The sequence below is a fragment of the Varanus komodoensis genome, unplaced genomic scaffold (genome assembly GCF_004798865.1).
Source record: "Varanus komodoensis strain SLA01 unplaced genomic scaffold, ASM479886v1 scaffold6_2, whole genome shotgun sequence".
Taxonomy (NCBI): domain Eukaryota; kingdom Metazoa; phylum Chordata; class Lepidosauria; order Squamata; family Varanidae; genus Varanus; species Varanus komodoensis.
The window spans coordinates 10,676,506-10,700,190 of NW_025336346.1; the positions used below are offsets into that span (position 1 = coordinate 10,676,506).

General features: G+C 39.2%; 1 protein-coding gene across 1 annotated transcript in view; it reads left to right on the forward strand.

The window, feature by feature from the left end:
• The window catches only part of PPARG (peroxisome proliferator activated receptor gamma), a 58,761-nt gene that overhangs the window by 14,044 nt on the left and 21,032 nt on the right, over nucleotides 1–23,685 (forward strand). Inside the window, exons 2-4 of the mRNA XM_044451435.1 lie at nucleotides 19,140–19,367; nucleotides 22,115–22,284; nucleotides 22,935–23,073. Of these exons, the coding sequence (XP_044307370.1) occupies nucleotides 19,148–19,367; nucleotides 22,115–22,284; nucleotides 22,935–23,073 (529 nt within the window). The 5' untranslated portion in view covers nucleotides 19,140–19,147. The remainder of the gene's footprint in view (nucleotides 1–19,139; nucleotides 19,368–22,114; nucleotides 22,285–22,934; nucleotides 23,074–23,685) is intronic.

Below are 23,685 nucleotides of genomic sequence, written 5' to 3' on the forward strand. Positions count from 1 at the left end.
CTTCAGTAAAACTTACAACCAGTCTGTAAAGTGGGTCAATGTTGTTATTCCAATAATGCAGAGGGAAGAGAACGCCTTGCCTAGGCCATCTTGCAAACACATAGGAGAGGCCAGATTTGAACTGTAGATGCCAGTTTTACAGCCCAGTTTCTTAGCAGCTACACTGTACTAGCTCTCTGAGATACTTATTAAACCATGATCAGCCATGCTTGAAGCTACTTGTTGAACCATAAGCTGAAGCCTGCTCAGGTCTCTCATGGTGGCCTCATTGTCTAGTGCTCAGGTCATGCCTCGCAGTGCCTCTCTTCACCCACCACAGATGGTTTTGCAATTCCTTCCATCATGTATTATAACTCTGCCTTCATGTGTCCATGACGTCAGAAGCTGGTCCTTTGCCCCCACACTACCTTATTTTGGTTCTCTTTTGTTCTTCTTTTGGATGTGGTAATGAAATGCATGTCTTTTTCCACTTGCAACTTCCATGTAATTTGCTTGAACATGGTCAAGACAAATGTTCACCTATGTCTAATGGAGTGGTATTTTTCCTTTCATCTATATCTAAAAGGTTAATTTAAAGAAAACTTAATTCTTTCATGGACTTGTATTAAGACAATTCTTCCGTCAGGTAACTTTCTGAAGGTTACTGTCTTTGAAGAATTGTTTCAAAACTATTATTTGCAAAATGGCGTAAAATGAACTTGAATATGTCTTTTGATTATGGCAATTATTATTTTTCAGTTTCTGCTTTGTCACTGATTTGATGTACTGATTAAATTCATGAATCTTGGGTAATTGATTTCTCTAAAGTATAAATTAATATACATTAGATTGATGAAGATAGTGAATGATGCAGTTGTGAGCTGTCTGATCAAGCATTCTGACCTTGGTATTGATGTCCCTGATTTTTTAAAAATGTCTTATAGCCTGTTTCAACAATCTACAATGATTCCCCATCCCATACTTCCTAGACCATCATACCCCTGCAAGTGACTCTCCATTTCCCCCATATTCTAATTCTCAAAAACCCCAATGTTATAACTGGAATTTTTTTGTTTTGTTTAGTCACAAGGTCAGGCCCGACCCATCACGGCCCCATGGACAACATTCCTCCAGGCTCTCCTGTCCTCCACCATCAGAGTCCACCCAAGCCCACACCCACTGCTCCATCTAGCCACCTCATCCTCATAACTAGAATAAACTATGCTAAATAATTGCACAAGTGAAATTATATTTCTAATTATAAATATTATTATAAGTGCAATAAATAACTGTGGTAAATAATTAGCATAATTTGCAATTTAGGATGCAGTTCAATGGAGTCTCCAAACTCAGAGTTCACTCATTCATTGGGCAGCAAGGTCTTTACCTCCCATCTTTTCCTGCTCTGCATTTTGTTAGACTGCCAGTTTTGAACATCAACTTACAGTGTCCCAGCGGGCAAGGGAAGGAGGCTGGAGAGGCCCCAAAATACCTTTTAACCTGGCCTCTCCAGTTTCTTCCTTTTCCTGCTGTCCAGTGCCCCCTGTACCCCCTGCTCCAATGTTGACTTCAGAGAGTAGCTGGTGTGATTTTTTTCTGTGTCAGTTGCAAGGGGGTGGGGGAAGGGATAGAGTTCTGATTATCAGGTCCAAAGTTGGAGTACAGACCTCAGATCTGAGAATCTGAAGAATCATTTGATCACTTAGGTAATGACTAGAGTCCATAGGATCCCTCCCTCCCTCCATTTTTGAGAACTTAGAACATTCTAGAAATGCAGGTAATACAGCAGTCCTATATATGAGAAGACACTGTTGGGTACACTAGTTTCCAGGTTTAGGCTTTAGATGTAAAAGATGAAATCTCAGTGTAGAAAGTAGGGAATTGCTGTTTAAATTTCCTATTTCTAGGCTAACTTGAAGTTCCAAAAGAGGATTGTCTTTGTTGAATACTGTAGGCTTCCTGGAAACAATGTGAGAACACTTGTATTTGCCTTATTTCACAGAGGAGAAGGGCAGGATGTGGGATGATATTGCCTCCAAGGACCCATCTTGGGTACAAAATGGTTCTAGTATATGGAAGGAATGCAGGAAGTGTACTATTCCTGATCTGCTTTTACTTTCCAATTGCATTGAGGGTCATCCATGCATCTTTTCAGAGTTTATTTTAGGCTTTATCTCTAGTGTATGTAGTCAATTCAAAAAGCTTTAAAAGCACTACTCTGTTTTTCTCGAGTAGTGTTTTCACTCAAAGTATAAGTGAAGTCCTGCTTCTTATGCTTTTGGTCATCCAGGAAGGCTTGTTCTTTAGGATGTCAAAAGTTGATTAAAGATATGCATATTTTAAAAAAATCTGGTTCTGCTGAACAGCAAAATGTAGCAATCACTTCTGTTATGTAATACACCCCACTAGAACCGCATGACTCTTAGCAGCAACGACAGGCATGCTTCAGGGGTAACAAAAAGTCAGTGATAATTTCATAGTTCCTCATATAGTCCTTCCTTAAAAAGAACAAAAAAAAGATTAAATTTAGAGCATTCTGTTTTGCCCTAGATTACACAGATATTGCTAAAAAAATTCCACAAGTGTATGTATAAACTGAAAATAGAGACTAGAGTGTTTTACTCTCCACATTTTCTAAAAATCATTCCAGTTTGTGATGTCAAATAAAAGAAACACTAAGATGACACACTTGTCTAAGCAACTGTTCCAGAAATAAACGTTATACTATTCAATTTCTAAGATTGGAACACCAATGAGAATCATTTAAAATATGTAGCAAAAAGATGGGATATATCATTTCAGTGTTGGAGCAAGTAAAGAAAGACTTGGTCTGTTTGCAGTAGCAAAGTGAGCGACTTCATTAAGGTACATCATAGGGATAGCTCTGTCCAGCCAGATTTTCTGTATGCTTCCTTTGGCAAGTCCTGCCTGTGATGTCTGATGAAGGGCATCACAGTTGTTCTGGCAGGACTGTAGTCATGGCTAAGCCAGGAGTAGCCTGTGCCATTACCAAAGGGAACTGATGCAAAGAAGTTAAAGGTGAGCAAAGCAACCTAGTATAGCTTACAGAATTATAGAGTTGTAACATTTAGATCATTCAGTCAAACGCCCTTCATAATGCCATGTTGTCAGTGGTGGGTGCCGATGATAACATCCTCGATAACATCTGGTCTCCACTTAAGTAAAGAGAAGTCAGTACTTTCCAAGATATTCTGTCCTAATGTTGGACAGCTCTTACTATTAGAAGATGTTTCTCATGTTTAGTCTACATCTATTGCCCTGCAAGTTCTTCCGTTTTGGTACTTAGCCCGTTTTGGTACTTAGCCGTGCCTTCTGTAGCAACATATACCAAGTCTGCCTTGTCTTCTGCATGGCAGTCCTCAGCTATTTAAGGACAATTACCTGTCTCCACTTAATAAGCTCTTCTCTAGGGTAATCATACCCAGCCAGCTCTCATAGACGTGATTTCCAGACCCCTCAACATTCTTGTTGCTGCTTTCTGATGATGTAGTGTTAACTGTACCTGAGAAGAAATGCCTTTAAAAGTGTGTGTTTGGGCATTCTTGGAATGTATTGTGCAGTATATAATATAAAAGCAGATTAAGAAAATACTACAGGAAAAAATTAAATATTAGTAAGTATAACAGGGCAAGGAACTAAAATAGATCCCTTTTTCCTACTAAATAAAATAGGACCTAGCCACATGGATGCTGACTTTTCTGCTTTTTAAATAGGTTGTTCTGTGCCATTGCATATTTTGTAAGAAATCTGGGTAATGAGATGACTAAGGGAACTTGATAGCAATATATATATAGCCTTTAAGTTTAAAATGTGCAATCTCAAGCATGATTAGACAGGGGGGAAAGTCCTGCATCTTCCAGTATGCTCCAGTTTAAACATGGATCATGCCCAAAGTCTGTGCATTTATATCCTGAAAGTCTGATAGCTGGAATCTTTATTATATTATTCTCATCATCCTCGTGGAATTTACTTCAGATTATTGAGCATTGTGCAATGATCATTTCAATATATTGTTTTTTACTCCCAAAGCTGAACTTCTGGCATACAAATTCAAGTAAACCATTCCTGCTAGCATTTCCAGATCCAGCCTGCATTTTTGGCATGTCTGGGTAATCAGATCCTATGGGAAAAAATCAGCTTTAATCATTTTCTCCCCTATTTTTTTCAGGAGGAGGATATACACATATTGGTTACTATTAAAGGACAATATATTTGCAACAGGATCACACAAATTCAAAGTTTTAAGAAAATATTCTGTATAAAGCAAATATCATTCTGCAACATTTATCTATGCCTGTTGAGAATTCTGCGAACCTTTTGGCCACTCTTAAATCTTCCCTCCATGGATCCTGAAATTCATACTCTTGATGGTAGACTTCAACAGGACTCAATGAACGTTTGTTTCTTTTAGCAATTAGAGAATCATGCAGCCCCCTCACCCGTAGCCTTTTCTAATCCTGATTGAAAGGGAACACTAGCCTCAGGTTGTGGACTTCAAGCCCATCAATCCTAGCTTAATGGCCAGCAGTGGTGGAAGTTGTAGTCTAAAACACCAGGAGGGAACCAAGTTGGAAAGGGCTGCTTTAGACCGTTATAAATTCTGATATCTGTACATTTCTCTCACCATTTGCTAGATGAGCAAAAGCACACTATGGTCCCAAGAAAAATGAGTTAAACCCGAATTGTGCCGTGAATTGTGTATGACATGGTAATATATTTAGAAAAGAACAAGACACATAGTTTGATGTGAGTGCTGAAGTCTTAGTCTTTAAGGTGCCACAGGACTCTTGTTTTCACTGTTACACAAGAGTAGCATTATTTCAGTTGAGAATCACCACAGTGAACTCCTAACCACAGTGAAGAACCATACATCCATTTATGCATTTCAAAATAATGTTTTACATATACAAGCACATTTTTAAACGTAAAACATTTTGGCACACAACACCTGCTTCAGTCACTCATGAGAACATCATGCTCAGAGGGGAACAGTAATGAACCATCAGAGTGCGTGCTAAACAATCAAGTTGTATTAAGAAACATGATGGACTTTTCATCATGATGGACTTTTCATCGCATCGTTCACATTAATATTGGGTTTCAATTTTAAACAGTAAAACCACCTTCTTAATCTTTCTCCTATGGAGGCTCCATTCAGTTGCAAACACAGTACTCTTAACTGGGGCTGGTCTAGCAGCTTGTTTCTCCACGTGTCTCATTATGCTGAATATTGGCCTGATGAAACCAAAATTTGAGTAGATGTAGATGAGTTATGAGGGAGGGAGGTGGGGAGAGAGAAAAAGAGCATCTATACCTTATGCTTCTGGAAATAAATACAATGTGTTTCATACTTCCCTGCATGTTAATACAAGTTGGTATTTCTCAGATGGGATTTCTTTGGTTCAAAAGTGCAGTCGTATGAAAAGAGTTTAGCTTATCAACAAAACATATTTAGAGTTTTTTTCCTTGAAACTGTGCAGGTGAGAAAATAAAGACTGGCTAAGGGAACATTTTGTCCCCCATGCTTTGTGCTAGCACAAGCAGCATTTGCATAAGTTGAACGTGTGCTTTGGAGGACTTTCTTTGAGGAAAGCTGACAGTTGTTGGAGACATGCCACTTCAGAATGACACACCCCATAGGGATGGTAACCTAAAATTTCCCTGCCCTGTGAAGATATCACAGAAGAATTGAATAATGAACCGTCAGACTGATTAAATATTACCCTTGAGAGGTATTTAAATGACACAGATGTTTACATGAAGTGGGGAGACATTCTGTTTTTGCGTGCGTCAAGAGTCTGGCTGTTTCCTGCTGCCATGTCCTACCCCCAAAAGCTGCTTTCTAAAGTATCTGTGAGAAGACATTCTAGTCTCTCAAGGGTAATTAGAACAGCATGCTACTTTTGATGTGCCTGGAGGTTGTTGTGCTGCCTCGTGCAGGTGCCCCTGGATGAGGAAAACAGACTAGCAAAAGAAGCCCTTTCTGTCTTGCTTCTCCTCATGTCCTGCCACCCCTGGTGACAGCTAGCAGGAGGCAGCCAGGAGGACAAGGGGACCCTTTTTTGGCTCAGGCTAAGAGAACCTGCAGAGAAGAGGGAACAGCCATCAAGCGCCTCATGGTGATTTTGCTTAGTGAAGAATCTTATTGCAGTGTAGGAGTAAATTTTGTAATGCAAGCATTCACAGTGACAGTCCCAAAGCCAGATCCTCTGGGAGAATCCACACATTCAGGTAATGGTGTTGATCCGTTTCAGTGAACCAGTTCTAGAATTTTCAGCTCTCCTATTAGCAAATTTTTTATAAAGCTAATGAATCTTAATTGCCTAACTGGGACCAAGTCACCCCAAAATACTTTGCTGCTATTTTGTTGCTTCCCCCTCCCTGCCCCAGTAATATGAACTCTTTAATTACTTGCCTAATGGGTTAATAAAGTTAATACGATTGGTAGTGGGTATTGTTAATTGACCCTTTAGTGTGTGTCATGCTATTCAATTTTTAATAGTTTTAAATGAACTGCAGGTGTTAAATTCTTCATATTATATTGGAATGTATTGCAATTCTGATTATTGTATTTAAATTGTATTGTGATCTGCACTGAGAGCCCTGATACAGGCTAGTGTAGCAGTATATAAATCGAAATAATAAATTAATTAGTAGCTATTCCGAGAAGCACCATGTATTTGTGGAAAAGTCAGTGTATAAATACATGGACTAGAACTGTACTTTATATAGACAGACCGGATGGATGGATGGAAGAGCTGCTGCTAAAAGATTTAAATAGAGAAGGAAGGGTAGCAAGCTCAGATGAGTTCAGGCACATCCTGGACTGTCCAGTGAATAACCCACCAACATGGCTTATTTGCAGGACAGCTTACTGAGACATTCAAGACCCTTCTGTATTTCCTTTTTTGATTCATTGTTTCAGATGTTTTGTTTTCTTTGGAAGACATATTTGCATACCCCGTGTGCCTTTTTAAGTTTTTTTCTGCTGTGATTTTAAATTCATTTCAAGGGCTGTTTTGCAGTTATAAGTTTTGTACTTTAAATAGTGTTTTGTATGTATGTTCAGGCCTGGAGGAATGTTGTCCATGGGGTCGCAATGGGTCGGACACAACTTCGTGACTAACAACAACATACATATGTTCAGTATTTTTATTTAATGTTCAAAAGTTTTTAACCAAACTTTTTTGGTGATTTAATCTCTGGAGTTAAGGGTTTAGATGCTAGTTATTAATTATTGGAACAGTACTTTTTAGGAATATATTACTTTACAACTGTTAATGTGTTCAATTTCCAGTTCCTATATGTGTATATGTTATTCACAGCATCTAAGGAAAATTTATGAAATATATTACATGAAAAATTGAAAGATCTTTAGCAGTAAAAGTTTCTTCCCCTCTGTGATGCCATCCAATTTTGGTTTTTTGTTTTTCTAGCAATGCAGCCCTACATATGCCCACTCAATAGTAAACTCTCTCTTTTCATTGGGACCAACTATCAGGAAATTGTTTATAGGATTACAGCCTATGTATTTGCAAAGAAATGGGATTCTCCAGAGGTGTCTCTTTTGCTTTTTCCTAATTGTTTTGCAGAAACTTAAATACTCATAGTTTAAATAGATTGTAAACAATTGTATACAAGTTTAGTTGCAGATTAATTCCATAAATTTACCACTTGATATATTGTTGAAACAGCTTAAGAATCCTGTGGCACCATTCTGACCAAATGTTCCAATTCCATCCATTTGGACAGCTCTGTTTTAATGCATACATTTAAAGTGCGTAACTTCAAAAACTGACAACAAGCAAGCAAACTGCACTTAAAGCAATAAGTGTTTTCTAGCTTTTCATTGTGAAAGGTATTTAGATTATGAGAAAAAATAAGAAAAATAATATTGTATCTAAGGATAATACTTGGGCTTTGAACTTAAATGAGTTTACTAGAAACTAAGTTCTACTAAATTTAGCAAGCCTTACTTCCGAATAAAATACACATAGAATTATGTTGTAAGTTGTTTTGTTTTAGTATTTTTTCATAGTAAGAATATTCCAGCCAACTTTTTTTTCATGTCCATCTATGAAAACCTGTCATTTCAATCTCACAGGGAAAGTTCCTAGGTGGTGCTCTCTAAGAATCATTTTAATTAGTAGCAGTAGGAAGCTTATGTATCACTATTGATCTGGCCTCTTAGAGCTGGCCTCTTAGTGGAGAACTTTGCTCTTGCTGGCAAAGATCAATAACTAATTGTGCCAAGTGACTAAATATGGAACAATGTCTCCTCCTTTCACATTACTGATCTCTAAACTGTTGCACTGAGTCACCCTTCTCAAAAGATGCAAGCACGCTGAATTGCATACCAATCCAGTGACAAACCTATATACTTCTAAGAGCCTCAGATGAAATAAACTTTTTAAAAATGGATGCTACACACTTGGTAATTAACATCACAATAGATTGTATCATCCATATCAGAGATTTAGGGGACAAACTAGAAATGGCAGTGGTGGTCTAAGTTTACATACTATTTACATTAATTGCATCTTCATGTCACCAGATGCAAAAAGCTGGCTCAAATACTTAACTTGTGTCCTGTGTATATTCTTTGAGAGGGAACAGGAATCGGAGATTAATAGTGCAATCCTGTGCCTATCTGAAAAGAAGTAATTTCCATGGAGTTCATTGAGACTTACTTCCAAGTAATTATGATGAAAATTAAGTGAAATGTATCAGCAAATTCAGTTTGGAAGAGGAGAACCATTTCATGAAATATTTCTGCTCAATTAACTTGGACAATTCCATATTTATTTATTTGAATCATTCAGTGTACTGTTACATCATGCTAAGCCACCCTACAGATAAGCTGCAGTAGGTCGGTTACCTTCTCCCTTCTTTCCCCCTCAGTCCTCTAGCTGCCTTCAGCATGTATCCTGTGTCCTTGGTAATGAACACATCTTACCTTCCCCAATCCTTTTCAATTTGCTATCATTTTTATTGTTAGGTTTTGGAGCTTCAAGAAAGTGCAGCTGTGTTTATTTGCTTACTTTTTATTTTGGATCTCTGAAAATTCCAATTAAAATGTTTTTGCTGATGCTTCCTAAGTGCCTACTCATGGATATATGATATGTGTAGTTTTACCTGGTCAATTTCTTTTCCTGTTTGAGCTGTCAAAAGGAGGCCAAGGTGAAACTGCATTTAAACTAATTCGCACACAGCTGGCAGTTGTCATTTGCCTAGCTGTCAGTTGAGAAGCACCAGTAAAGGAGAAAAGCAGGGAGAGTAGATGGGGTGATGGCAATTTTACTCACTTAGCAATATAATCCTTTTGTAATCCTCTGCACTTTTTAAGCAGATCCCTGAGACTCTAGCTGCTCCTACAACTTTACATAGACCCTCTTTGTAGCCCTTTCTGCTGTAGTAACGTACTGCAGTTCCCGGCAAATATGAGAAGCAGGTGAACAAGCAGGCTTCGATCGTGAAGCGGTGGAGAAACTCCATGGAGTTATGTCAGTGGGGAGCACTAGCACGCTCTGAATCTTCCCAAATCATTCCTACCCTTGCTGCCAGCCCTGCTTAGAAGCAAGCCCCATGGAGTTTAATGGGACAGATTCCCAATAATGCAAGCTAAGCAGTCATACCAGAGGATCGGACAGTGCCCTCTCTATTAAATGCCTCCCTAAAAGGCCTTGGAACTTTATGTATTAGTTGTGTTTTTCTGAGCCCTTGGAAACTCGTGGAGAGTACATAGATTACAGTGAAGTGGTCTAACACCCTCAAATCACTGGCAAATGTTCACCCACAACACATATACTTGGAAGTAAGTTCTATGAAGTTCAGTGGTTATTGCAAGAAAGCTTTCCTAGGATGGCATCTCCAGATCCTATATTCAGGGATGTAGAGAGTCTTGCAGTCAGAGGGCCAAAGTGTATTTCGGATAAGCTTTTGCAGGAACATTCCAGTGTTGGGTAGATTGGACGTTACCCTGAGCTCCCTAGAGAAAGGTTAAGGTACAAATAATAAATGCATCAAGAATTATGAGTTTCGTTTTTTAAATGATGTTTCTCAACATCTTTCAGAGTCAATAGCAGTTTATACTGTACAATTACGAAATTGCAGATTTGTTTGCCTTCAAATGCCTATGTGTTTGTTGTACTAGAAAAAAAGTTGATTATCATTCAATTCTGTCTTGCACCTGATTAATTTCTACAATATTTTACTTTAGATTAAGAAGATTGCCATTTTCATTATACCATTTGTGTACAAGGATCCAAATATAATTTCTCTTGCATCCATTTCTTCTGAAGGATTAATATATATAACAAACCTTGGCTGGAAGCAAATTTCCATGTTGACTGTAAAGAATGGAGAGAATGCAATATATTTCAAAAGTAAAGGAATGTGTTGGCTTTATGGGGAGCACCAGTTAGAACTTGAATGACCTGATTGACAAATGTTGTTATTGTCATTGTAGTATGTAAATTTTGGCAACTTTTCCACTTTCTTAAAGTGACTGTAAGGTCGCTCAAGAACTGGAAAACAGGATGCTCTCGTTTGGATGGTATGCAGTTATCTTAGGGCAGATTGCTGTAATATTCTTTCAGTTGCTCAGCCTTTGTGATCTGATTAGGGGCTTTCTGATAAAAACTTCAAAAGTAAAGAAAATAGAGGCCTAAGGTATCCCAAAATAAAAGTTCATCAAACAGCATGGCCTTGGATCACTTTGACTACTCAATTGATGAACAAAATTTCCACAAATTTGGCTTGCATCTGCCAACAGTGCAAAGAGGCAGTTTGGAAGCCATCTTCTGCAGAAGATTTCCTTGTACCTTGATTATCTCTCCAGTGCTGGTCTGTAGCAAATCTTGATTTTGGGGGCAGGTTCGTCAAGCTGCAGTATTTCTGGACAATACTGATTTTCTATACCCATTTTAGCCCACCCTTAGTGAAGGCAGCATTGTGTATTCTGACTAGTGATAGCTTTCTAGAGTCACTGTCAAAAGGTCTTCCCCATCTGCTCCTTTAAAGGAATGATGGAGGTGGCAGTAATTGCCACTCTTCCCCTTACATTGGGCGGAACACTTTATGACACTGACTGGCTAAATAGATGTATGTAATTTCTTACTTTATTTTATATTTTTAAAATTGTGGTTTTGCCTCCTTAATCTGGCGCATCAAGCTCAACACAGCTCACAGACCAAGCACAAGCCTACTCTAGATTGAGAAACAGTGTGGTGGCTTAGGACAGGAGAGGTAGGGTCCAACCCTATGCATGCTTAGACAGAAAAAGTCCTACAACTCCCAACATTCCGCTGCTGGCCAATGGTAAGACTTTTTCTACTTAAGCATGCATAGGGTTATGTTCTTAAGCATACGTTCATTCATTCACTTGCTAATAGTAATACTTTGTTCCAGGTCAAATCTGTCAGAGGATAATGTCCAACTGTCATGGTGATGAAATATTTAGCTCCCTCATGAAAAAAAGAAACCAAGTGACATAGGATTTGCTGTTTATATTTCTTTTTCTCTGAAATACCGTACAGCAGCAGCTCCAGATAACATCTTAGGAACAGGAAAGCTGTAATCTGGGATTTACACAAGTCAGGGGAATTCTTTACAGACCTACTAACATAAGCTATTCTATAATTGTCTTTCCCAATTACTAAACTAAGGGACCAACACTAACAATAAATCAATCAACTGGACTTACTTTGAAGCAAGAATGGTCAGGGTTCCCAAATCACATGTGTGAGTTGTGTCTTCTGAATCTTTTAACTTCAGATTTTCAGACACCCAAAATTATTGTAAAATTTAAAATTCCTTTGCCATCCTTACACTGTTAATCATATTTTCACCTTCAGTTTGAACTTCAGTGAACTTAGCTGACAAAATTTCCTTTTCCTGTGTAATGTTGAGTTGAATGAGGTCAGATGAGCTTCGAGTGATTAGGTACACGGTACTCCCTCTACTGACTTTCCAGAAACAAAGCAAAATAGCTATGGATGGAGGATGATGTTAGAAGGATAACCAGTAAGGAAGACCAGTAAGGAAGACATAGCAGTATTCTACTCTTAAGCAATGGTGAAAATGGTTGACTAGGTCATGAGAGACCCACCAGAAATTCTCTGGGTGGCCTTAGGCCAGTGAACAACTCTCAGCTGAACCAGCTCCCAGGATTCGGGTTGGGATAAAATGGGAGGGGGTTGACTATGCCCCCCGCCCCCGCTCAAGCCCTTTGGATGAGAGAGGGGCTATAAATGCAAACATATAGGCTAATCCTGTCAGCCAGGAGAGAATGAAGACATGAAGCCTTGAACACTGGAGTTAACATTAAAGTGCCTTTTTTCTGTTCCAGGATGATAATTACACAGGATTTCTGTTGAATGTTTCTGTGAAGGTACCAGAAATATCTGTAGCACAGTTCTGGATATATAAAGCTTTATTTGCATCAGCCACCAGCCTTTGCAGGCAGAACCCCGTTGCCTGCTTGCCTGGTACGTGCTACACAAGCAGGTAGATGATGGGCACAAATTGACTTCTGCTCACAAGGCCACATGAAGGCTTCTTTGCAGTGACACGCTGCTAGTGGAAGGCTGCCGGAAAAATTCATCAGTACCCCTCCCCACCACCTCATGGCCGTCCCTCATGGAGTAAGGCCTTCCTATCAGTGCCATGGCTAGATAAACTTTTTGTATTCCAATGTCATGATTTAAATCTACATTAAATCCTTGAATATTTTATTTGTCTCGTCTTAATATTGGCTTTGTTATCTCTGGGTTTTCCCCTCTTTGTACTTTTTCCTTTCCTGGTTTTGTAAAGGCAATGTTAAATCAGGATGTTGTAGCTGCTTCATTTCACAGCTCTGGGGACAAAAATGGATAATACAGTCTGTTTGGAGAGAGAAAAGAAATGCCTAGAATGCCGCACAGCGAGCCTCTCAGGTTCAGAGGGAGCAGGCAGCATTTGTAGCACATTCCTGGTAATTTGTGGCCAGGAATGTTTTTCAGACCATGGCAATCGCTTATTTATTACCATTGCCATAATATGGTGGAATCACAGTGCAGGAGCAACCTTTGCCTAACGTGTTCGCCACTTTTTAACAAGTAGGGATTCACAACAAAATGTTGCAGCATAGCAACAGCCTCCAGAGGGGATGGATTAATATTGGATGAACACGTATTGTTAAGTTGTTATGATGATGGAGAAGTATCACTTATATAACACTGTCAGTGTGCTGGGCACTTGACAGAGTGCAAGAGGACAGGTCCCTGTCCTGAGGAGCTTGCAATCTTTAAAGGCCCCTTACAACAGTGGAACCAGCTGCCTAGAATGGTGGTGGGCTCTCCCACACTAGAGACATTCAAGGTGAAACTGGACCGTCATCTGAGCAGGATGGTGTAAATTGGTGTTCTGCAACAGAAGGGGGTTGGACCTGATAGCCTTCTTGGCCCCTTCTAACCCTACTTTTCTGTTAATATATGATTCTAGGAGTTTTCTGGAGAAGGGGAAGGGGAGGACATCTGGTTACCAGGCCTGAAGCGATGGACTGTATTACCATACATGCAGGTGGAATTTAGTACTTCCTTCTGGAAATTGTGAAAGAAAAAGATGTCCTTTCCTCCTTATGAAGCCTCCCTTTGGAGAGCTGGAGTTGGCAACCTTTGGGGGCCATGGATACACCAGGCAATTTGATGGAGTGGTGAGAAAATGTATTAATTTAGAGGAGAGAAGTGGAAAAGATGGGGCATGTTGGGGTGTCAAGAAAGGTGTCTGGGGATGCCTTGGCTGCCCTTTCTGCATAGCATTAGGAGAAAAGTTCGTGTAGTATATTCACTAATTCCTAGCCTGCCATGCAGGATACTTAAAAAACATTAGGGAATTGCCCCATGTCTAATTTCAATTTTCTCCCAAGTGATAGGCTCAGCATTCTCTTGTTCCATGGCCCTCAACTTTCCATAAGTACTAGCATGCCTGTGCTCATGTTCTTCTTTGCATATTCCTGGGGTTTTACATTTTAATTCAAGAACTTGTTTATTTGATTTATTTCCTTCCCTTGTGCCAAATAAGGCATTCAAGGGACTACTTTTGCATATTTGGAGTCTCCCAGTATATGCAGAAATGTGTTGGGTAACCCTGTTTTTCTTCCAGAGTGATAGGCCTGGAAGCATACAAGTTTGGTATTAGAAGGGATGGTGGCATCTTTTACAAGATAGAAGAGACTTTTCTTCAATCATCTCTAAATTCAGTTAGCAATGATACTGGGAATGAAGGCTGACAGCTCATCTGAGCTAATATCAAATATCTTCATATGGTTCTTGGTAAACATATATTACTTTTTATAAAAAAAAAAACACCTTGTTCTGCTTTTGTGTCACAGCTCTGATTCCTATAAAGGTTCTTGTATACATCATGTTGAGTATATGTGCATATTTTAAAATTTCTGCATGAGCATGTCATCTAGACACATTTGCAAGACAGTTTCTATGGCTCTTAGGGAGAAAGAAAAAATACTGCAGATTCTTAGAGATCAGCATGCCAGTTTCAGGTACCAATATTATGTTGCTGTTGGTTCTAACCTTGCATAGATTGCAAGCCACTTAGACCATACTACATGGCAAAGCCTTTCTTTCTTCTGTTCCTGTTGCCAGAAGAAATCCAAAGGGTAGACTTTGCACTGTGTAAACTGTGTGTGGATTTCCCAAGCATGGGATTTAAACAAGACACCTTGGGTTTCCCACTGCCTGCCTTTTTCCAGAAAGTTCCTGGGCTATCCACAGTATTGACCTCTGGCAGTGCAATCACATCCATTCCTGCATCTCTCCCTTCGTTCCACTTCCATAGATACCAGTTTATATGTGCTATGCATAGTGTTATTTGCAGTGTGTATAATTAAGTGTATTTCTGTGAGGCTGAAACCTTCTGAGGAGCCTGTGGGGACTTTATGCATGTTTCCTGATTGCTGGAGCCGAGGAGGCCTGGGCAGGGAATGAGACTGTGGCCAGATAGTGCATATGTGAGGACAAGGCAAGTGCAGGCTACGGCGATGATGCTCCAGCCATCACTGTACATTGCTGGTGCCCTTATTTATTTAATTTCTCTAGTACACTCTTAGCCAAAGCTCTTCCATGCAGGAATGTACTGATTTTGTTAATTCCATTCCATTTTGGTTTCATGGATGATCAAGTGTCTTTTGTTCCACCATTCATTCATTGATGGAAACAGATTTCTTTTATGACCGTGAAAGAACTTTGTTCTGATGGTTGCAAGTTCATTTTAGCACAAGTGCAAATATGCAAAAATCCCCTCCCTGTTTAAAAAAAAGGTTGACAAGAATCCACCCAACTTGAAAAGAAACAATTTACTTTAGACTCCTCAGATCCATGTCATAGAAATTTGAACCCATTTGAACCCACGGTTGATACAGAAGTTCTCCAAAAGTGCTACTAGTGCTGTTCCTTTTGCTGATATTTTGCTTCATCAGTACTGTTTTGCAAAGGATCACATTACACAGTATGTCTACTTCAGTCCTGGCACAGAAGCTCTGAGCATAGCATTGGCATGCCTATAATATCTCTCAGTGTGCTCAAAACAAAACCAAGCCCCTAAGATCTACAGGCATATAAAGAAAGATTATTCCTCTTATTTGAGGTTGTCCAACTTCAATAACCTGAGCAGTTCTGTTCAAGTACTAGCACTTTCCTTTTGGAGCCATGGCTGTTAGATTTTACTTCTGGGCAGTGGGGGGAATTGGATCAATGCCACCATCTCACCGATATCATACAGATGGAAAAGAATTACAGACAAAATAAATTGAAGCAACTGAAAGGCCATGAATACAGGAGCTTCAGCGCACATGCTGTTGTTTTTAAAGAAAAAAAGCTGGCTTTTTATTTGTAATAATAAATAGCAAAACCCTTGCAATACAATCCAATGATTCCCTGTAGCTCTCCAAACTTGCAGAATTATAGGCAATCTGTACATGGTGCAGGAGTGTGGAGATTAAGGCCACCTCTCTCCTCTTCCCATCATATCCCATTTATGTGACTGATTGTGGTTGTGTAAGTGTGGTGCTTCAGAGGGCGAGCCGAGGAGAGGAGAGGAAAGGGGCACTCCCAGGAGACTTCATATGCTGTGCTTTCCTCTCCCCTCCCCTCCCTGGCCTTGTAGGCCCATCTGCCAGTGTGGAAGTGGGGAAGGGCACTCCAACTCCACCGTCCAAGCTCATCTCGGCAGTCAGAGATGGGACTCTGAATTATCCTGTGACCATCTAGACTCTGCCTTGATGACCATAGGATTGAATCCTTAAATGCTTAAAGTATAGGAGTGTAAACAAACTCCAGAGCAATTTTCAAGAACATTCTTGCTTAGACAGAAAAAGGCCTGCTATAACATGAATAATTTTTGTCTTAAACTTTCATGCAGTCTTGCCCTTTCCGATTTCTCAAGATGTGACAAAAAGAATATGGTGATCCAGCAATGCTTTCCACTCATCATGGTCAGTCATTTGCCTTGAAACTAGTCAGGAAATATTATAAAGTGCTGGTTATCAATTTGTCTTAAACAGTGGCTATATCTTGAACAGACCAAGGGGTTGAAGTGCCAGCATCAGTGGCTCCATCCACAAGCTTTGTGAAGCAGAGTTGTAGTCTGCATGCCAGGGATCTGAAGACTTTCTCCTTTCACATGAACCTACCCAAAATTTACAGTGATCAGTGGAGGAACTGGTATATGTCCCACCACCTAGAGAGACTGGATTGGTGTGTTCTTAAGGCAGGGCCTTTTCATTTAGGTTTGTTAACAAAGATAGGGAATGGCTGTGAAATCCCTTGACATGCATTATTCTGAAGTGTCTCTCTTTTCCCTTTTGCATTTTTGAGCTCCTGTGCCAATTTTGCCTCAAAATTTCCTGAACTTGTTAAATCATCTTTGTTCAATGATGGTAGCAGCAGTCAGAAGTATTGTACAACATACGCACTTCCTGTGTACTTAGTGCTTCTTCTGAAGAAAATGTCATAATCATAAAAAAGATGCTTCCAACCTGCTCTTGGGCATGTTTAATCTAAAAATCTCCAATTGATTTTAATGGGGTTTTATTCCCAAATGAGTAAATTTAGGATTGCAAACTCCAGGGCATGCCTAGACTCACCCAGGTCACAGAGTGCATCTGCTGCTTTTGCAGTGACAACAGCCACTGTGAAATGTTTGCATATGTCACGGAGGAAGTTAAAAGTTGAAACAAGCCTCTCCTGTTTATTCTTATAGTCCTAAGAGTGATAAAATATTGCTGCATTTTTAAAGAACAGCTTTTGGGCAAAAAGACAGGGCCGTGGTCGCCGGCTCAGGGTAAACAGCATGAAATGGTTCTTATTATATAAAGGTGTAAAGTCCAAGTTTAAATGCAATGCCCAAGGAAAGCTGCTTTTCTAAAAGTCACGGTGGCTCTAATCTGGATTTATCCATTTCTCAATACCCATTGCAGTTAAAGAGAGTTGTATAGAACTACAGTGACAAACTTCCTTGTGAATTGTACTTAGGTATTGCTTTGTTGTATTATCTATTTACTCCCTAAATACATGTAATTATTTTTGGTCCTTAACCTAGCAGACTTGGTATAATAATAACTATTTAAAAACAACACCACCAGCAGCAGCAACAGATTTGCATTATAATTCACACAGAAGTTAATGTAAGGTGAAAAATTTTGTTAGTAATTTAATTTGCATTGAGATGTAATATGGGATTTATCAGTAGACATGCACCAGCACCAGTAAAAGTCACCAGTGTCCATTCACTGTTTGGGCCTGTTTGGGTGTCATGGTAGCATTTGATGGCAAATCTTAGGTTAATTAGCCCAAGAAGTTCAGAGACACGTACCATGCTGAAGCGGTGTCCTGTTGTATTAACAGTCTTTGTATCTGTGATACCTGAATAGGGGAGTTGGAGTTGCTTAACCTTTGAATCCTTTGTTCAAGGGCAAACAACTCCAACATCAGCCAGGAACAAGCCATGATGATAATTTGCTTTTCCTTTCTAAATCAAATCCCAAAGCTTTCTTTGATACGCCAATAAAATATATGCCAGGACAAAGCTATGTAGTTAATGTAAAGCATTTTAGTAACACAAGAGCAATAATACAACAAGACATGGGCAGTCACAATCTTTTTCATCCATTGAGACTTATATACAAACAAATGAGAAAAAAGAAAATAACATTGGCTGTATCGTATTGCCTGTGTAAACTATAGTGAAGTGAGATGATTACTGCAATGTAGGACAGAATGAGAAGAAAATTATGTAGTTTCATGTCAGTCTGGATATAGCCTGTGCATCTTTACTCTGTTTCCCTAATTCTGCATTTATTTGTTTATGTAGTGAAATAGTTTATATCCTATCTTTTTTGTATAAAATAGTGTTCATGGTGATAAACAACATTAAAATACCTTTCAAACCATTTTTCCAATTAAAAGAATTAGAAGAATCCAAAATAATGAAGAGAAATACTGTGGTAGATAAATTAAAACCATCAGTCAGCATAAGAAACAAAGGTCTCCTTTCTGAGGTATAGACTTTTTCTATAGTACTTTTTTAAAAAATGGCAATAGATCAACAACCAAAACTGTGCTTTGGCCTTGCTTTATTCTTCATCTTCTCATACTAGAAATTTTTAGGGTACAAACATTGGCTGGTATCCAATAAATAAGGTTTATTCTAGGCTTTTGCCTTTTTTCCCAAGTAGTGCTCTTCTGTATGAACTGCAAAGCAGACTGCATACAACTGCTCTTTTGATGTTGGCATTTTAAATACTTCTAATATTACAGTGATTTTATGTATATTTTTAATTCTTGAATATTTCCATTAATGTTTTTATTGTTCATTCTTTTAATGTTGTAAGATGCCCAGTATTGTGAATAGGCACAAGATGATGATGGTGATGATGATGATGATGATGATGATGGGCACTTTTAAAGATGTTTGTAGCTCTTGGCATAGGCATCTGCTCACTTCAGTCAAGTTTTTGTAATTTGCTTTCATCTACTTTCCACGTCCCCGTGCTGTATTAAGGAAGTATATTGATGTACAGTTGTCTTTCCTAAGCTCTGGATCTCATTTGTTTGTTTGCTTCTTTGTTTCGTTCTTTGTTTCAGGGTTGACAATGGTTGACACAGAAATGCCGTTTTGGCCCATGAACTTTGGAATCAGCCCTGTGGACCTTTCTGCCATGGACGACCACTCCCATTCCTTTGACATAAAGCCCTTTACCACAGTTGATTTTTCTACTCTTTCTTCACCACATTATGAGGACCTTCCTCTTGCAAGAACTGACCAGATGGCCATTGACTACAAATACGATATGAAGTTTCAAGAGTGCCAAAGTAAGACAGGCTTTTTACTGTTTTATATTTTATAAGCTTTGGGAGGGTGCTTCAGCATCTCTCATTTTCAAAGATATAACTGAAACAAAATGTTTTCAGCTTTAGTTTAAAAAGTCTCTATTTTATTTTATTTTTTTAATTTATTAAAACATTTCTATGCCGCCCCTTGCCGAAGCCTCGGGGCGGCTCACAACATATTTTATCATTCATGAAGCTCTCCATTTTTAGATAATATGGGATATGGAAGATGCTGCTCTTTGTCTTCTTTGTCATGGCGGCATGATTGTGTGAGAGAAGGAGACTGGGTGTAGCTATTATTGTAATTCCTCTCCCCCTCAGTTGATCATCATAATTTCTTCAGCTGGGACATGGATTGAGAGCCAGTTGCTTTACTACATCTCCATTCTCCCCAATGATGGACTGTGCTGGCTGGTTCTGACGGGAGTTGTAGTCCCACATCTGGAAGGCTGCAGATTCCTCAGCCCTAACTGAATGAGAAATGGAAGCTGCTCTAGCTGTAAACTGATCTGTCCCGTGGCTTGTGCTTCATTTTCTATTCTCTATGGCAGCAAAAATAACTTACTGCTAAAATGGCTGGGTAACCCAACTCAGCCATTTTACCTTTAAGATTTTTTTTGACTATGACAAAACATTCAAGAAATATTAGAAATTGTATTTGTCTGGAAAATGTTTATCACCCTTTCCCCCTATTTACAATAATTAACAAGGAATAAAGCTATAACTTCCCTCACCTTCAGGAATTCAGTTGAAAAGAGGATATTCATGTGCTGTGCTTGAATTAATCCCAATAAATTGAGTTGTTAAAATACATTAAGTCACTATTAGTATGTATAGTTAGTATGGACAGGAGTATACCAGAGCTATAGTAGGTAAGATTGTGTCACTAATGTAACAGTGACTTACTCCTTTTGGAGCAAATTTGCCCAATAATAGGGAAGCACAAAATGTAGGTCTCCATCATAGCTGATGCATGTAACCAAGCAAATGCAGACAAAACAAAGTCATAGGGAGCAGTATCCACTCCCAGTGCTCTTCCAAGTTTCAAATGCCAAAGTACATCAAGAATGTGGTGTTGCCTGGTTTTAACTTTTGGAAAGTAGATCTCGATTTTCCACTGTTTCACAGACATGCCTTGCTCATAGCTTTACTAAAAACAGAACACAATAACTAGCCCATATTGATTAAGGAGAGTTCTTTGTTGCAAACATGAAAGCCAGTTAGAGCAGGTTGATTGGAAATTACCAAGAACTGAAAGACTTTGGGAACACCTGGCAATAAAATATTTGCCACAGTCTAAGGAGGAAAATATGCAGTGTTTGTTGAAAGGTGCCCTGAGAATCATATTGGTTTATTAAAAATATTTTAATGTGTTTATGTTTTACCAATAATTAGATAATTATTAGATCTCATGTTATTGTTACTGTTATTTTACTCTTATTATTACTATTAATTGCTCTAATGGAATTAAAGAACTTAGGCATGTCAGTTACATCTCAATAGTAACCCTTGCAACAAATGGATTATTACCTGTCTGCATAACTACCCATTGAGCCAGCATGTTGAGCCACCTTTGCTAAGCTGGAAGGGTGCGGGCATGCAGCCAGGTGGGTGACCGCATGTACAGTGCCCCTGTAGGCCCCTTCCAATTCTACCTCCGCTCTATGCTCCCCAGCTTTCAAATGCAACTTGCTGGCCCACACTGTTGGATACACAAAATGTTCAACATGAAGTGATCAAATAATACCACTCTTATTATTCTGGGCATCAGGCATAACACTTCCCAGACGCAGGATACCACAGATTCTCAAAGAGTGCTGTATAGCTATTATCTGGAATCATTATAGGAAAGCTAAAAGAGTTGAACACATTACATAGTGGTGGCGGCGGCAGGGAAGCGGGGTTAGATGCCGCCATTGCTTGCTTTTGATACCAACATTAATTTGGCCATTGGCACCATGCTACACATCCTTTCCTTCCTTCCTGATTTCCACAATCGGCCTGTGTTTATAACAGTTGAAATTATGGTTTGAACTGGATGTCCTGGTCTGGTTTAGAGGCTAGCTCTTAATTTTCAGCAGCCATGGTCTTTTTCCAGTTTGAATGTCTCCTCATGCTATGGTTACCATAAACAAAGCTGTGAAGAAGGGGATCAGAGCACATGGGAGAAGGAGGGAAGAAGAAGAGTATGTGTTCAGGAGCCTGTGTTTCATTTATGAAGGCCAAGTCATGATTTGGTCATGGTGACTGATCCAGCCAGTGGCTTGTCCAAGGCTATCCAGTGAGTTCATGACTGAGAGTAAGGATTTCCAGCAGTCTGTTCAGGCTCTTAACCAGAAACCTCTAATAACACTTGGCTAAATGTATTTTGAGGATTTTTCCCAATCTGAAGCCTGAATTTATTCAAGACAGGTAATTATATTTAGAGATATGTGTTGCCAAGCTTGCCTGTGTTGAGAAAATGTCAACGTTAAGTGTATTGTGGGATTGTTGGACTAGGAACTGGGGAGATCCAGGTTCTAGTCTCCACTCGCCATGAAGCTCACTGCGTAGCTTTGGGTCAGTCACTTACTCTCACCAACCTCACAGATTCTTGTTGCAAGGGTAAAATGGAGTAACTATGTAAGCCACTTCTGATTCTTCACAAGAGGAAAAAAGGTAGGATTTAAATGCAATGTAGTAATAATTATTATAACTAACTGCTCTTTGGAAATCATTCTGTACTTCAGATGCTATCAAGATGGAACCTCCTTCTCCACCATACTACTCAGAAAAAGTTCAGATGTACAATAAACCTTATGAAGAAACTTCAAATTCCCTGATGGCTATTGAATGCCGAGTGTGTGGAGACAAAGCTTCTGGGTTTCATTACGGGGTACATGCATGTGAAGGCTGCAAGGTAGGTAATGTGATCTTTTAAACAAAAAAGAAAGCGTTTTTTGTCATTTCAAAACTTGCATTGCAGGCATTGGGAATCTGGACCTTCCAGTACTGTTGGATTCATCCAACCAGCATGGCCAGTGACCAGGAATTGTGAGAAAGCTTCTCATGGAGGGCCACAGGTTCCTCATCACTGACTTATTCCTGTTGAAACTAAGAGAACTTGTGTTTAAATAAATGCAAATCTAGCTTGGAAAATACTCAATGGTTCTGTGTAAAATGTGAATAATCAGGGTTTTATAAAGGTGATGAACTATCCCTTATATCTTGTGGTAGAAGAAAGTGTAGAAAATGGGTACAGATTTGTCTCCCAAAGAAAGCAGAAAAAAATGGCCAGTATCCAGCTGAGTTATTATATTAGTACAAATGATACTATGTTAGGGAAACTAGGTTCTGAACTGTGTACAAGAGGAGAATCTTGTTCGTTTCAAGCACAGCTGTGTACGTGGTTGTGCATTGCACCTGTACATGCTGGACAGGATGTGCAGGCAGAAAGACTGAGTTGCTCCGGGAGCATTGCTAATGTCTGAGGGACAACAGCATGGGATACTGCACGATGAAAGGTTCTTTATGACTAATATTTTTCCTATTTCCTTATTTGTGTTGAAGGGTTTCTTTCGCAGGACAATACGATTAAAGTTAATCTATGATCGGTGTGATCTCAACTGCCGCATCTATAAGAAAAGCAGAAATAAATGTCAATACTGCAGATTTCAGAAATGCCTTGCAGTTGGAATGTCACATAATGGTAATTATATTGTTATTTTTTCACTTCCTCCCTCCCTCATCGAATTAGTACACTTGTTCCATTGATTTCAGGAGTAACATTGGACAAAGCTTGTAGACAAAGCTTTCTGAGTAGTTCACAACACTAAGGCCCCCCTCCAGATTTCAACCAGGCCCAACCCTGCTTAGCTTCCAAGATTAGGCAGGAACAGGAACTTCAGGTGATATAAAAGCTATACCTTACAGGACTTATATGCAAAATAGCCAACAACATTAGTCTTAAACTGTGCAATTGATAGCCTACTTCAGATCTGAGCCTCTACCATGAAAGACAGGCCAACATTCAGTGGAAGTTTTACACACAGATACGGTGCAGATGAAACGTCTGAAGTCAGAGACAAAATGGTGCTTGGCAGCATGCAAGGCAGATGTCCATGAGATTTACATTCAGGGTAAGAGAAGACCTGTAAATAGCGGTTGCCTTGAGTGCACTCTTAAGAGGGAAATGCAGTCCATCATATCTTTATGAAAATATTGTCCGTATAATATTTTTCTTCCAGAGATACACATATACATTTTTCATATTCACACTTAACATTGCTAGGTGTCAGCCTAAAAAATTCCAGGTGTGCAA